This window comes from Antedon mediterranea, chromosome 6 (genome assembly GCF_964355755.1).
Source record: "Antedon mediterranea chromosome 6, ecAntMedi1.1, whole genome shotgun sequence".
NCBI lineage: Eukaryota > Metazoa > Echinodermata > Crinoidea > Comatulida > Antedonidae > Antedon > Antedon mediterranea.
In genome coordinates this window covers 243,812-260,906 of record NC_092675.1, presented here as the reverse complement: position 1 = coordinate 260,906, position 17,095 = coordinate 243,812, and the positions used below count along the sequence as shown (strand labels likewise).

The window sequence follows — 17,095 nt, the reverse complement described above, 5'->3', positions numbered from 1 at the left end:
TAAGTTTGCGTACTAATGAACCAGGTTCAACGGTATTAAAAGCACTAGAAAAATCTATATACAAACATCTTACATATGATTTAGGCACATCTAAATGTTGGTAAATGTTGATTAATATAAGATAGTGGGAGTGCAAGAGAGAGAGATTGGGAAATTTATGTTACTTATATTCCATTTAATTTGGATTGAATCTAGATCACAATTTTCACTTTTTGGACTCAAAACCCAGTTTGTGGTGGTGAAGGTGGTTAATATTGTAATTTTTGTTTTCTCTTCAGCTGTTTTATCAACTGGCAAGATGGCTTACCAGAGTACAGATACATCGGGTGGTGTATATAATGCTGGTTTAGCTGTTGATGATAACACTGATATGGACTTTACCAGTGGTTCATGTTCACGTACTGTTGGTAAGATTATTATATCAATTTAATATAATTTATTCTTTTTTTCACAAATTTAAATTTGCCTACCAATATTTGTCGCCCTAAACTTAAATTAACAATTTAGAAAATATATACAATCCAACAACATTTTTCTTTAGTAGTTTTTTAGTATCCTAAATGTATATGTACTAATTAAGTAATTATTACCATACTCTATTTCATTTACTTTTTATTGAATAAATATTACTAGTTTTTTGGGATTTTTCAACAACAATATAAATTAAAATGTTGTTGTTTATATTCTGCAGGTGAAAATGCTTATTGGTATGTTGATTTAGGAGATACATACAGCATTGACTATGTTAATGTATACCCAGCAACTGGATATGAAGGTAATAGTACACTATTATTTATAAGGCTTCTTATCAAGGTACCATGACTCTTAAAAACAAAATTGCCTTTGCATACAGATGACTGTCACTGACGTTTGGAACCTATATAATGCTTATACTTATGCTTAGAGTTGAAAGACAATCAAGAGATTATGTTTATAAAATTCCAAAACAATACTCCAACGTTAGTAGTGTTATCTAGCCAAATTCCAACTCTTTTATCTTTAATCCTCTCTTTAAAACTAGGAAAGCTCCTTGTAATTCCAGATGGCTATATGCCATGCCTTTTCTACCTCAAGCCATCTCCCCCCAACTTTCTCACTTCCTAATGCACCACCCCAGCCTTCATTTGAGTTGTCCAATGAGATTATAATATTTAGGGGAACTCAATTATATTTTTCCATTGGGTATTAATTTCTGTTGTCCACCAGCTTAATTCCTTCCTCAAATTGTTTGTGATACACATCATAGCATCAAAATTGCCCTTGTTTCTTTTAATAATAATAATAATAAATAACATTTATAAAGCGCAAGAGACAAAGGTTTCAAAGCGCTGTGTTTTCCAAGATCAGTGCAAGTAGTAGCGTGCGATTATGCTTCTCTGAAGAGATGAGTTTTGAGTTTAGTTTTAAATGTGATAACAGATTTTGATGAGCGTATTTCGAGTGGTAGAGTGTTCCAGAGTTTTGGGGCTGCGACAGCGAAAGCACGATCACCGTAAAACCGAGTTCTGGAACGGGGTCCAGGTTTTAGAAGAAGTCTGCTGGATGAACGAAGCGAAGAGTTGGTTGACGGAGTAATGATGTCACATATGTAGGCTGGAGCACATCCGTTGATGGCCTTATATGTCAGCAACAGGATTTTAAAACGAATGCGCTGATCAACAGGCAACCAGTGTAAGTCACGTAAAACGGGAGAAATATGTTCATGTCGTTTAGTGCCAGTGATAAGTCTTGCGGCGGAATTTTGGATTCGTTGAAGAGGAGACAGATAAGAAGTTGGTAGGCCGTACAGAAGCGAGTTATTACAGTCCAGACGAGATGAAACAAAAGCATGAACAAGACGTTCAGTTGATGTTTTGTCAAGGTACTTACGAATCTGGCCGATCTGGTAAATTCCAAAGGAAGCACCACGGCAAACATTACGAATGTGTTCTTTTAAACCGAGGCTGTTGTCTAGTTGGACGCCTAGATTTCTGGCTGAGCTGGAGGTAGAGACACTAGTATCTCCGATATGGACCAAAGGAAATGATGATGCCTCACGGAACTTTGAATGAAAATGGATCATTTCAGTCTTGGAGTCGTTGAGCATGAGTTTATTTTGAATGGCCCATGAGCGAACATCTGCAATGCATGATTCAAGGCTGTTAACAGATTCAGAGTGATGTGTAGGTTTCATGATTAAATATAGTTGAGTGTCATCTGCATAGATCATATGACGAACTTCCGGGTGGGAATCAATGATGTTGCTGAGTGGTCCAGTGTATAAGATGAAATCGAGTGGACCTTTTACGGATCCCTGTGGTACACCCCAGGGTAGAGCGAACTCATCAGACATCGAATCACCCACAATGATTGCTTGTCTACGATTCTCAAAATATGAAATAAACCATTTCAATGCGGTTCCGCTTATGCCGTATCTTTTATGAAGACGTTGAAATAATAAATCATGATTGATAGTGTCAAATGCTGCGGAGTAGTCGAGTAGAATAAGTACCGCTTCATTACCTTTGTCTAAAGCAAGTAGTAGATCGTTTGTAACACGTAATAAAGCGGTTTCAGTTGAGTGGAAGCGGCGGTAGGCTGATTGGACTTTTGAAAACAGGAAATGTTCATCCATATATGCTTTTATCTGAGCAGTTGCAATTCTTTCCAAGACTTTGAAAAGGAAGGGAAGATTTGCTATTGGTCTATAATTTTGTAGGACGTTGGAGTCGAGATTTTGCTTTTTCAACAGTGGCATAACGAGGGACAATTTAAATGCAGATGGTACAGTACCTGATGACAGCGACATGTTGACGATTTTAGTGATATGCGGTAGTAGAGCGTCAATGCAGTTTTTTAGTAACCGTGTTGGAATTGGGTCAAGTCTACTGGACTTAGATGCGCTTTCAGCGATGACTTTGCGTACCGTATCTTCTGATATTTGCTCAAATTCAGCGAAACTACTATTACATGACTCGTCGACGTTGACAGTTATTAGTGGAGTGTTTATGGAGTTAAGTTTCTTGCAAATTTTCAGAATCTTTTCATTAAAGAAACAGCCAAACTGGTTTGCGAGATCCATTGAAGATGTGTGTTTTGGCAGAACAGGAGAAGAATCGACCGAGTACAGTTTACTTATGATGCGGAAAAGGTTCTTGTCATCCGCATTAGCGATTTCATTGCGATGATAATTGCATTTTGCTAGATCTAGCATATCTTTATATGCTTTGCATTCCAACTTGTACCTCTGTTTGTCGATATCCAAACCAGATTTCAACATTCTGCGTTCTGATCTCCGTTTGACGCACTTCGCTTCACGGAGTTCATTCGTGTACCATGGTGCCCGTGGTCTAATGGTGACCAGTTTAGTTGTTAACGGAGCATGTTGGTCAAGGATGTACTGCAATACATTATTGTATTGGTCAGCGAGATCGGAGACATTATCTTCCGGTGCGCAGACGAGCGGGGAATTCATTATATCTTCCACAAAACAATTTAGATCAATGTTACGAAGTTTGCGGTAAGAGGTTGTCCGCGTTGGTTGTTTAGGATGTGATAAATCCACAAAGCTGATGACAGCCATATGGTCGGATGGTAGTCCTTGTTTGACAGTGGTTTGTTTTATTATGTTGTCGTTTTTTCGAGAGATTAGAAGGTCCAGTGTGTGCCCGCTAACGTGAGTGGGGCCTTGGACGTGTTGATGAAGACAACTCGTGTAAAGCAGTTCATCAAATCGCTTGGTGTTGTTGTCCAAGAGGTCATCTGTGTGAATATTGAAATCACCAACTATCAGAAGGTTTTTGGTGCAAGAGACTGATTCAAGAAGTGATGAGAATTCAGTGATGAACAAGTCAAAGGTAAGTTTGTTTTTGGTCGATGGTGGTGGTCTGTAAATTGAAATCAAGTTAATTACAGATGAATTGGAAGTGATCTTGATATCCATATGTTCGAAAGACCGGAAACTTGTTGAAACATTTGGTGTTATTTGGAGTCCACGGTGCGAAATGATGCATATTCCACCTCCGCGTCCACCTGTAGGGCGTGGCTCATGTGACACCACGAAATTTGGGAGGGTGTTACTCACGTCCGCAATAAAGTGGTTGTCACTTGCATCACCTTTCAACCAACTTTCGGTAATTACAAAAATGTCTTTTTAATGCAAAGGCCCCATATTTACTGCTGGAAAGCTTGCCACAACACTTCCGATGACTTTTGCTACCCCTCTAATGGTATCCTCTTTTTTTGTTAAGAGTATCTAAACATAAACGTTTATGTTGTCTTCTTTTTCTTTGACTAATGTAACCTTCATGCTTTATTGAATCAATAATAAAGCCTAAATGTTGTATTCTGTGGCATGGATGTGTTATTGATTTTTTCCAAATAGTAATAAAACCCAATTTTGACAATAAAGCGATTACTGTCTCTAAGGATTGATTAAGCTTTGTTTCTGTCTTTGCAATTATTAACATATCATCTAGATATCCTGTGATGGTATGACCCTGTTGTTTTAATGTTGCAAGGCTGTGTTCTTCAGGTCTTTAAGCACAATTATCTAAAAACAAAAACAATACCCTGTTGACAGACTTCCAACATGCCAACAGCAACCACTTATCCACAAGGCTCAAGTTCCATATTGTAATACAGCATACATATGACCTTTACCTGAGATTTCTGAAATTTCCAATGTATGTTCCAGTATGTACATTCATATGTTGTCAAACTTTGGTGACAAAAAGCGACATATTTCATTGTAAAATATTGGAAATACTAAATACTGTAAAAACAGGTTTTCCTTTGCCGTTCATGTCATTCTGATTCATTATAGGAATTCTTAAAAATACCATTCTCTCTGAAGTTTTAATGTGAATATTAATTTTGAAATCTCAATTCACCATCCATTAAAATTCACAATAATTAGTTTTGAGTAAGTGTTTCATATTTTCATTTCATTTTATTGCATCAAAATCGCAAATGGCTGAATTACATGATACTTACAAATATAAAAACATTTCAAACAGGCATAAAACAGTATAAAAAGTACACGTACAAATCAAAGAACAATAAAAGTGGAATCATATTGCAAATTTAGCTAAAATTTATCTACAAATTTAAAAATTCAATTAAATAAGTAAGGGAAATAAGGAAATTGATAATTTATTTACAAGATTATGAAATTTGATATAATTAGAAAATGTGGAAATTATGGAGTTAATAGGGAGGTTTCGCAATCTTACGAATACAATAACGAAAACGGATACGTCACGCACACGTATTCCTTTTTCGTAAGCCAGTAAAAATCTGTTTCGCATGGCAACGAAATATTGAGGGCGCCGTCAAAATATGACTGCGGTAAATTTGAGCAAAGCGCAGGTACGTGTTGCTTGGTGCTTGGCTGCCTAGGCCTAGCGTAACATCAAAGCGAGCGAGGACTTTAAAAACTGCTATTTATCAAAATTGACCTGGCATTTTAGTAAATTACTTTAGTAAAAATTACTTTCAATAAAAGTATAATTATATTATAATCATGAATCATTCCTGATTCAAATGCAAAATGTGCAAAATAGATCAAAAACTATACTCGTTTTGTAGTTACGAATATGACTGGTGATATTCGTCAACACGAATACGCTTTACGAATAGGAAATGGGGATCAGCTCAAAAGTTTCACAAATGTGTGACGTATCCGTTTTCGTTATCGTATTCGTGAGGTTGCGGAAACTCCCTATTAAAAGTGATTTACAGTAATATTATATTTATTTGTACATATTCAGATATTATGTTAAATTTATTAAATACATCTTCACAAAATTTCTTTAGTTTTACTGAATTAAAGTCTGTCTCTCATTAAGGAGGCATGTAAGATAAAGCATAGGGCTATTATAGTATCAGTTTGTTTTACATAGGGGCTCAACAAATTCTTTTCTTTTCCTAAGTCTAACAGAAAGCTCAAGGTTTCTAATAAACCAATCCTTAAAATGGACCTGAAATGGAATTTCGATTTTCAAGAAATTCACACATGTTATTTAAATGTATCAAATTAACACAAACCCATACAAATAAAAACAAAATATATAGTATTTTGAGTAAAAACGAAATTTTAAGATACCATGGTAAATTAGCGAAAATTACTCATGCCATTGCAATATTCTATTTCAACGGCCGTCGGAAGCCTCTATATTCACGACGTCACATATACACACGATGATATCGAGAGCGTGTATGCCGCCCGATAGTCAGTGAATGATCGACGGCCTGGAAAGATACGCGAAGCGTTGACACTAATACTAATTTATTCAATATCTAATGTTGTTGAAATATAGGTCCCTAAAATGTACTTCGTTTGTTCTAAAACCCGAATTTAGAAGGCCTACCTCCCAAACCTTTACTAGCTAGGCCTAGCTAGGCCCCCAATCCAGTGCGCGGAGTCGATCCACCACCCACATCATGCGGCGAGGCTCCGTTTCATGTGCATCCAAGGACCAAAGCGATATCAACAACTTGCTGCGCTCATTGTCAAGCCAAAGTAAAATATGAATAAAATTCGTTTTCGAACTGCCTGATTCGTGACAAATAAATTATCATCTCATATTACTAATTTAATTCCGCTAAACTAAAAACTAAAGAAACTATCACATTTTAGCAGTATAAATTACGAACGATACAAAATACACGACGAACGGAAAATATGGATACGCATCATTGCGCACGGAGCTGTATCCCGGACAACGTTGCCAGGCCAACTTCGGTATTGCCAGAAAAAACCCGTTGATTTTAAGATTTTAAATCGTCATTTACTCGATGAATAACCGTTTATACGGTAATAATTTTATCTAAAAAAATTCTAAATACGTTTCTGCAAATGCACAAGCATTTTTTAGAAAATACTCCATAGATTTCAAGAGTTATAGCCAAAAAACTGCAAATTGTCCATTGGAGGGATAGGAATATATTCGCAAAGTGACGTCACCCGCGAATTTTTTTGATTTTCAAATGGGGCTTTCCCCAAAAGGGCCAATTTATATTTTGTAACAATATACATTCTAGCAACACCTAATAGCCCCCAAAACATCATTCTAAAATGAAAAAAATCGAAAATCCATTTCAGGTCCATTTTAAATTTATTAGACGTAATACAATCTGAAGCAAATTTACGACATATATTTTCGCGGCGTTCATCTAGTCGTTTGATTTTCAAAATTTTAAGGGAAGTGTTGTAGTCTTAGTAATCTTTACCCAACATTATCTTACATGCACGTTTTTGCATGGACTCTATGGCATTTGTCTGCGCAACAGTAAGACTAGAGTGCCATACTGGTATTGCATACTCGAAAATTGGTCTAACATATGTGGTGTAAACTTGGACAAGGTCTTCAAAAGGAATCCCAAACTGTTTTAAAAGGCTAAGCATGTGTAGACGTCTTCCTCCATTACTAAGGATATGGTCAACCTGGACATAACATTTTAAATCATCCTGGATGTAAACACCGAGTATTTTTGCATAGTTAACTGTTTCTAATTCACGGCCATTTATGTTGATAGGTGTCATATAGGGTGGCGACTTCATGAAACAAAATTTAAGTTGTTTGCATTTTGATGGGTTCAATTGAAATTTGTTCATGGTTGCCCATTCGACCAAATCATCAACATCATGTTGTAGTGTAGACGTTGCATTAGAGTTAACTACCTCGCCCAGTGAAAGATCATCAACGAACTTCCACTTTTTACAGATTGCTTCTTTCACAGCATCGTTGATGGCGGCACGGAACACAATTTCTCCAAGCTTAGTACCTTGTGGCACACCACGGGATAAGGTTTTCCAGTCTGACAAAGTCGATTGGTACTTGACTCTTTGGCGCCTTCCAGAGAAAAAGTTACATATCCAATCAACAATCAAGGATTTGGCACTATCACTTGCTGCAACTGTATGGTCAACAACATCAAATGCTTTAGCGAAATCTGTTATAACCAAGCGTCCTGTTTTGCGCGGCTTGTCAGTTCCTTTATAAAGAAGGTTGAGCATGTCAATCAGATAGTGGGATGTAGAGCATCCTTTCATACACCCATATCAAAGTATTAAGCTAACATTTTGAATTACCTGCAAGGGATTTTTTAGATAATGTTTTTTCTTTTTTTAAATTCCAGGAACACTTACTGGCATTGAGATCCGTGTTGATATTGATACTAGTTTACTCTTGACTTCCACTAACATCTGTGGATCTATCCCTTCCCAAACATCTGGTCATCACTTGGTAGACTGCAATCCATCTTTGATTGGACGTTATGTTTCTTTATACAAAAGTAATAATAATGAGATCACTGTTTGTGAAGTTGATGTTTATGGAGGTAATTAACATTTACATTGATTCATTGTTAGGATTAACATACAGTACCACCTTCATGTTGACTTTAAGCGAGTTCTTTAGATTCCCAAAATATCGGAAAAAAAACTCAATCAAAGAGTCCTAAAAAAACACTGATGTGTTATTAGGATTTTACAGTATTCATTATAAAATGGATTTTACACGAGGAATGCATGTAATTTTGTTTTCCATATCATCATGTGAGTGTCAGTTGATTCATTAATTTAATTAACGTTTTGCAATGTATATATACACAAAAATTATGCTGTTAAAGCTTCCAAAAATGTTAGTGTTGGCCACATTGACCAAAATTGTGTCTGTAGAAGACCTAATCTGAATTTTCTCAATTTGAAGATGAATATACAAATAAATATGACCATTCATCATCTTGACACTGCTCCCTTGTAAGCTGTGTATTGCTGTAAAATAAAGGCACTTACTACAATAATTTGTTGTTTGTTTTTCAATTTCTCAAGCCGTCCTGTGTCCAAAGATTATTCATGGCTCGATTTTGGGCCACAGCTCATAATTTGCGAAAGATCGAATTAGATTACTATAAGTTAGTAATTATTGATGAGTATGCTTACAGTAGCATTTAAATTCTATAATATAAATGGTTTTCAATGCCTTTTATTATAATTATTTTGGCTTTTTTTCATTATTAGTTCATATAAGTAAAGTACCAGTTGTAACCTGTCCTGCTGATAAAATATTAAAAACATCATCACCGCTAACTTTAGATTGGGATGCACCAATAGTAACTGATGATGTTGACACTGGCCTTGTTGCCATTTGTACTCCACCATCTGATTCATCATTTCCTCCAGGCTCTACTATGGTAACATGTACTGCAACTGATAGCCATGGTAATACTAGATCCTGTAGTTTTGATGTTATTTTAGGTATGTCATTAAATAGTTTGAAATAATTTTAATTGTACAAGTACAATTTATCCTAATTATGTTTGTTACTGCATGTTACGGTGTACTTTTACAATTATATATAAGAAATACTGCACTTGCCAATGTCAAATTATAAATTCTAACATCATGTTGTCTATTTAATTTACTGTGTTGGCAGTCATTCCAAACAGTAATGAATGTTAATGAAGATATGAAGAGGTTAATTCAGTATAATCTTTATTATCACATTTTGAAACAAAAATATTAAATAGTGCTTTACAGTAGTTTTACAGAATAACTTCAGATGGCACAAATACTTTAAAATATATCTTTCATGGATCTTGCCCCAATGTCATTCAATCAACTTATATTAAGCACTAGGTATTATAATATTAATTAATTTTGCATACTCATATTTTATAATTTGAAATACATTTTGATATTTTTCTAGATGCAGAAAAACCCATTGTTGAATGTCCTGACAACATTGCTAGAAGCATATCAACCTTTAGTCAAGTTACAGTGACCTGGAATGACCCCACAGTGAGTGACAATGTTGATACTGATCTATCCGCTGCTTGTATTCCATCTTCTGGTTCATCATTTAATATTGGTTCAACTGATGTTACTTGCTATGCTACTGATACTGCTAGTAATACAGGAATCTGTGTATTTACAGTTACTGTCAATGGTAAGTATGAAACAAATACAGTATTTCTCTTCTTCTCCTTGTATGCATGTTTACTATGTACAACTTGTTAGTTTTGTTTGTAAACTATGATGTTTTAGACTTTTTTAACTGCTGGTAATATTGGAGTGTGCACATTCACAGTTACAGACTCTGTCAATAGTAAGTTTAATGAAACACTAATTTCTCTGTTTTTTACTGTACTACTAATAGTTCAAATTGTACATACAGATCATAATGACACAATTGGGTGAACCTTCAATTATCCAGTAAAATTTCATTATTTTACTTGAGTAATTTCATTATTTTACTCGAGTATTGTATGATATTACTTAAATATGCTTGATTTTTATGTCCTTTTTCTTTAATTTATTTATTTATTATATTTTTATTGTCTTTATATTTTAATACATATTATTGAAATATTACAGTTGTTATAGATGAAGAAAGACCAAATGTTGAATGTCCTGGAAACATTATTAGGAGTATATCAACATCAAACCAAGCTACAGTGACCTGGGATGACCCCACAGTCAGTGACAATGTTGATCCTGATCTATCAGCTACTTGTAATCCACTTTCTGGTTCATCATTTAATATTGGTTCAAGGGTTGGTACTTGCTATGCTACTGATACTGCTGGTAATACAGGAAGTTGTGATTTTTCAGTTACAGTCAATGGTAAGTAATTAAACACTGCATCCAAAGTTTTAACAAAATCCTTACTATCTGATTGGTTTAATTTAGTATCACATGATATGCTTTATTAATTTTTATATTCACAGCATTAGATTGGTTGATAAAAAATGGTAAATTCTATCCCCATGTCTGGGTATAACCTTTTCTAGATTGCACATTTCTGGATTTAATCGATCTAGGTGCGCAAGGCCTACATATAAAACAACCAGTTTAAACGTGCAGCTACAGTAAAGCGGACTATGAACCATGCCCCTCATCCCAGCCAATATTTGTATACTATTGCACAGTAAAAGCTCTAAATAACAGTGGGCATTTAAAAACAATTGTTTTATATGTGGAATGGGGTAACTGAAGAAAAATCAAAAGTAGCAAACAAGAGACTTCCAGTTTTAATAAATTTAGAGACATTATATCAAGGCAAAGATTGATTATAATTTCACAAGGTATTGTATGAAAGTGGTTTATAAACCACTGGAGTTCACTTTTTTGTAGATGTTGGTGTTCCCATTTTGACCTGCCCAGACATTGAAACAGGTGAACCGTCTGTTACCTGGGATGATCCTATAGTCATTGACAATGTTGATACTGGTCTGTCAGCTACTTGTAATCCACCTTCTGGTTCATTATTTAATATTGGTTCAACTGATGTTACTTGTAATGCAATGGATACTGCTGGTAATACAGGAATCTGTGTGTTTAAAGTTACTGTCAATGGTAAGTTTATTAGAAACAAAAATTTAGAAAACAAAGACATTTCATACAGTCCAGTTGGGAGAGGGAAACAAGCAAGCACCTCCTGACTGAAAGGGGATGTTATTTATGGTAAAACATTTTTAAAATGCATTTTGAGTGATATTTTTATTTGGGAATAGTAAAGAGATTTATAAATAGTGTGTCTTCACACACTACCTTACTGGTAGCTACGGCCCTGATATTTATTTTAGATAATGATAGTCCGACTGTAAGCTGTCCTGTTGAATATGTTGAAGAAGATACAGGCACACTAGTGACCTGGGATGACCCCACAGTCAGTGACAATGCTGATACTGATCTGTCAGCTACTTGTACTCCACCTTCTGGTTCATCATTTAATATTGGTTCAACTAATGTTACTTGTACTGCTATGGATACCGTTAATAATGTGGGCAGCTGCGTATTTACAGTTACTGTCAAAGGTAATCTTTTACATTACATCTAGCTGCTAAAACACATTTTTTATTTTATTTTGTTTAATTATTACAGTATATACAAAATATTTATATATATATATAAATCCAAAGGCAAATTACTGAAAAAATGACAATGCTGTGGGTATCAGTGGCTGGATCTCAATGGAGATACAAAAAAAGCAAAAAGCTAAATCAAAATGATAAATTAAAACAGCCAGAAAAATTAGTAGAGCGTTTGGAAAACACTAGCCCTTCATCATGATCCAAAATACTAGGTCTTAAAATATAAAGGATTTGTTTTGTAACAATTAGTGTTTATTTTATAATGTAAATTAACAATCCCAACCATAAAAAAAAACAGAACAATCAACTTTATTTCTAATTATATCATTCTTTATTCTGGAAAAAACACATTCTTGATATTTAAAGTAAAGTTTGCAAGAGTTTTAGTATCATTTTTAGATTGTCTTCATATTTTCTTTATAATTATACTATTTATACTTTATTGTTCCTTATCTGAGCAACTGCAACATTGTTTTGGGTATCACTTTACATTTCCATCCTAAACAAACAAGATTATTTTTAAAAAGCTTATCAGGATAATATATAATATCTCGCACTCTCTCATTCATCTTGCCTTTTGCCAAACTTAATGTCCTCAAACATTAACTCTGTTCAACAATGATTGTTGCTTTATGCTTCCTTAAATTCTCTTCTACCCTGACAAATGTAATCACTCAATACACAATCAGAACACACAAAATAGATTTGATATTTACATACCCCATCATAAAACTGTTACTATTCTCAGCAATAGGTCCCAAACTTTGGATCTCATTACCTTAAATGCAAATACACGTTTTCTAAAAAAAATCACATTGCTATTAATTATAATTATTCTCTGTACCTCCCATCCCCCTTCAATTTTTAATATCTATTTGTTTGACAGAGTAAGCTTATACAGTAGTTTATTACAGTAGAAGTAGAAATAAATAAGAATTCATTTTGTAGAGGCTACAGATAATTCTCCAAATACAGATGATGATGATGGTGGTGGTGGTATTGATACAACAGTAATTGTAATTGTTCTGATTGCTGTTCTTCTTCTCTTGGTTTTTGCTGTTGTACTGGCATGGAAAATGTAAGTAAATTCCATCAAAACATATTTCTTTAATTAGATTATACAGAAACGCTGCTTTTTAAAAAATTTATTTTCTTGACTCATACATTTCTTAACACCACATAAGTATGTTTGTATGTGTAGAAATGTCCATGTCCACAATACCCATGTTAAAAAATATAAAATAGTGTTGAATTGAAGTGTTGAATATTCAATTAAAATCTTTGGTTTTAAAAATTCAAATCTTCCTTGTTTTTAAACTTTATCATACATTGAAATTACATCTGTACACCAATGCATCATTTCTAAGTAAATTCTTACTGTAACTCTGTATAAACTATGTTTCCAACAATTGTGGAAGATTAATTGTCACTAAACTTTTTGTACATAGACGAGCAAAAAGACAGATCTTAAAGAGACCAGGAGTTATCCCCATGTCAGCACCAAATGGGCTAAGATCTGGCAAGGAACCTGAGCAGACCAATAATGAGCTACTTGCTCTAGGGGCCACTAACAATCAAGGTAAACTGTATACATATAAATATGTAACAATGTTGTGGTGAAGCAAATGGATAAGTGTAGGTGGATGTCCCAGTGTAGGTATCATGTTGTAAATCAATGGGTACCATGGTATAAGGTAAACTTGTAAACTTCTAATAGATTATTGCATCATGTGTTTTATGGTTTTTGTTACAGAGGATTATTCCAACTATACACCTGATCCTGATCCATATGTAATCCAAGAGTTCATACAACCTGCGATACCAATACACAAACTAGCAGAGTATATTGAGGAGAAGAAGGCAAATGAACAACTTACGCAAGAATGGGAGGTAAACTATTGAAAGAAATCTAATTTTAGTTAATAATCACTGAAGTAATTTAAATGTCACACAGTTTGTATAAAAAAACGTACTAGCATGAATGTATGCTCACATGAGAGCCAATGTTAATGATGTGTGCACAGATTACATTGAATTTATTTTAGAAACACCAACATTAATTTTTAATATTATAATTTACCCTACTCTACATACTGAAGTTATAGACTGCCACAGTCAAGTAAGTGTCACAGTCAAAATGCATTTGCTAAAAATAATATTCATAACTGGCACAGTTTCTATTGGATTTTTGCCAATATAGATTTTGATTTGTATTGTGTTTGACCTGTTTAATATAAAGTCATGGATGTTTGGTATAAAATAGGATATTGTGTAAGAATTTAGCAGAACTTTAAAATTTGGTTTTGTTTTTAGTCTCTTCCTGAAGGTATTAAAACCGATGCTCGTAAGTCTGTTGGTCTGGAATCAAATAATGCAATCAAGAATCGTTATCGCAATGTTATTCCATGTAAGTTTTTGCAACTCTGGGAAAATTCTAGCCCTCTGTATTTTTATCCTGTGAGATTCTTGATGAATATATTAATTATGCAGAACATATAGAAAATGTATTTAGACAGTTATATTCCAATGATTGTCAGTTGTTTGAGAAATAAAACACTGCCTTTACACTAAAAATGTGAAAAATTCAACATATAACTTAACAATGATAATCAAATATCATGAATTATAATAACTAGATGGTTCTCGAATATACAGTCATTTCAGCGTAACATAACTGGCGATTTCAAATGTACGTACTGCAGGACTATAAATACATTGTCGTTTACAGAAACGAATAAATAGACACGATGATTTATGTAGTCAGCTAAAATTAGCACACTGAGAATTAGGCCTACTTCCGAAGGAGAAACTTGTCTTAAAATGAGTCCAAAAAACAAAACTGTGCCTGTATAGTCGATTAAAATAGTAAAGTACATCTAACGATACACCACTACGACGTTTATATTTTTTATAATTACTAATTAATACAATAAACAGTAACCACATTTACAGTAAGAAAATTTTGATTCAAATGGCGACCAAAAATGATTATTACGTACAGTATTTACAATATTGTCAAAGTGTTGCAATGCTATATCTCAGTTTTAAGTTCATTCTCAAAGGGCCCATAAATTTACCTACTTGTGTTAAACCATGGAGGGCTCATGAATTTACCTACAAACTGGGTGTCTGATAGATTGGAATGTTCCATTCATCGCAAATCAATACATTTGTATAAACGTATATTAAATCTATCAAAATAGTTTTTTTTAAAGAAAATCGGCCTGTCTTCAACATTATGATACTGTACTCGAGCTGTTCAACCGGTTTTCAGCTATTAAAAACAATTATCGTAGGAGGAGATAGGAAAATGCGAAGCATCCTCGTATTATTGTGTGCAGGTATTTTTTAAGAGGACATCCATTAGACAGTGTATACTACGGTCGGAATACACCCCTATTAGGGGCAAATCATTCAAGCTAAATTCGTTTTAATTGTCAATAGCTAATTATCTAACTCAATTTAATTAGTAAACAGGGTTACATCGGGTGGTTTAAATCAGTACCGAGATTCTAACCAACTGTATATACCATCGAGTAAACATTCTAGAAATAACGCGCGATTTACCGAATTTTGTCCTTACGTAAATTTATATATAGATTATTTTTATGAATGTAAAATAAAAATATTTCTTATTTAGATGATGAGCATCGTGTTGTCCTTGATGTGATATATGACAATCCATATTCTGATTACATCAATGCTTGCTTTATTAAGGTATGTCAATTCAATGAAACATTTTTGGGTGTTTGAGTGTATTCATCATCATCATGAAAGAGAAAGGTCTCCTCAGACTGAGCTCATCCTTTTCTGCATAAGTGCAACAATCTAATTCCTCCATCCGGTGTTTGTTCTTCCACGGCCTCATGTGCCTGCTGTGTATTAAATCTATATCTTTATAAGCTTTTAAATAAGCTATAGCTTTGAGAAGAAAAATACTTGGGTGGTACCTAAAATGGGCAGTTTTGCCTATACATTCTCCATTATTAAGATTAAATTAATTAATAGATATTTAGTTGGAAAAATGTGTGTTTTGCATAATCATTTAATGATAGGGCTTTGTGAAGGAAAATGAATATATTGCGGCACAAGGACCAAATAAATCAACCGTTGTGGACTTCTGGAGAATGATTTGGCAGGAGAATGTGTCTGTTGTTATCATGACAGCAAACCTAGTTGAGGATGGGAAGGTACTATTCTAACCTTATTGCATACTTATTTTTTTCTGTCTAGATCAGTAAAGAGTGAAATTACACTGCATCAATTGCAATGAAATCTTGTCATTAGATTGAAGCTATTAAGCATTCTCCTGCATATTGATATTGTTTGTGAACATCTCATTTCAAGAGAGTTCCTGTTAATGGAGTTGTTTTAAAGGAGAGAACCAATAAATTAATAAATAAAGTCTGCAGCAACTAAGACTTGAACATGAATTCTATTGCTTAAATAGCAGATTATTACAAACAAATTATATTGTTTACCGTAACACGGGAATTGAAGCCCATGGGTTATAGGACTCTTAAATAGGCCTCAAAACACAAATACATTTTCGAGATGGCCTTCTTTTCGAGATTTCTTATGCAAACTAAAAAGGGCACTTCTTTTTGAGATAGGCTTCTTTTCAAGGTTTTATGATATATTACTTATATATTATCTTAAAAAGTAAAAAAAAACTATTATATTTGTTACCACATTCAGAATGTGATTTTAAATACAGTAAATGCTTTTTTACTGAAATATAGAAATGACATACATTTCAATTTTTGTGTTTATAATTGTCAGTTTTTATAATTTTATTTGTAGAATAAATGCACACAATACTGGCCAGAAAACGTAAACAAATATGGAGAGTTAAATGTTTCTTTCTTGAAGGAAACTTCCAAAACATCTTATCTTACAAGGAAACTTAAAGTAGTGAAGGTAAGATGTTTCAGGTTACTTATAAATAAGAGTAATATGAACCAGGGTAATTAAAAAAAAAAAAACTGTATGGAAATTACTCTATATAGTACCAGTTCTTTGTTTGTTTTATTAGTTTCTCCACACATTTTAAAATAAAAGATAAAAATTACAAATTGCAAATAAGAAAATTACAATAAACCAAAAAAAATCAAAAATGTGCGGATGGAGGTCAAAATAAGTTGCGGACAACTTTAAGTCGTGACCACCAGTTAAAAAGGGTTAAAAAAAAAAACTAATAATAATAATGAAGGTATACAATAGCAGTCCGGCTTAC

General features: G+C 33.8%; 1 protein-coding gene across 1 annotated transcript in view; it reads left to right on the top strand.

Annotated features, from left to right (window-relative positions):
• The first annotated feature begins 284 nt into the window (after positions 1 to 284).
• The window catches only part of LOC140051749 (uncharacterized), a 30,799-nt gene continuing 13,988 nt past the window's right edge, over positions 285 to 17,095 (top strand). The window contains exons 1-15 of the mRNA XM_072097049.1: positions 285 to 407; positions 692 to 775; positions 8,122 to 8,322; positions 9,005 to 9,241; positions 9,693 to 9,932; positions 10,361 to 10,609; positions 11,120 to 11,341; positions 11,572 to 11,802; positions 12,808 to 12,937; positions 13,308 to 13,438; positions 13,613 to 13,749; positions 14,173 to 14,266; positions 15,500 to 15,576; positions 15,915 to 16,049; positions 16,663 to 16,779. Of these exons, the coding sequence (XP_071953150.1) occupies positions 299 to 407; positions 692 to 775; positions 8,122 to 8,322; positions 9,005 to 9,241; positions 9,693 to 9,932; positions 10,361 to 10,609; positions 11,120 to 11,341; positions 11,572 to 11,802; positions 12,808 to 12,937; positions 13,308 to 13,438; positions 13,613 to 13,749; positions 14,173 to 14,266; positions 15,500 to 15,576; positions 15,915 to 16,049; positions 16,663 to 16,779 (2,394 nt within the window). The 5' untranslated portion in view covers positions 285 to 298. The remainder of the gene's footprint in view (positions 408 to 691; positions 776 to 8,121; positions 8,323 to 9,004; positions 9,242 to 9,692; positions 9,933 to 10,360; positions 10,610 to 11,119; positions 11,342 to 11,571; positions 11,803 to 12,807; positions 12,938 to 13,307; positions 13,439 to 13,612; positions 13,750 to 14,172; positions 14,267 to 15,499; positions 15,577 to 15,914; positions 16,050 to 16,662; positions 16,780 to 17,095) is intronic.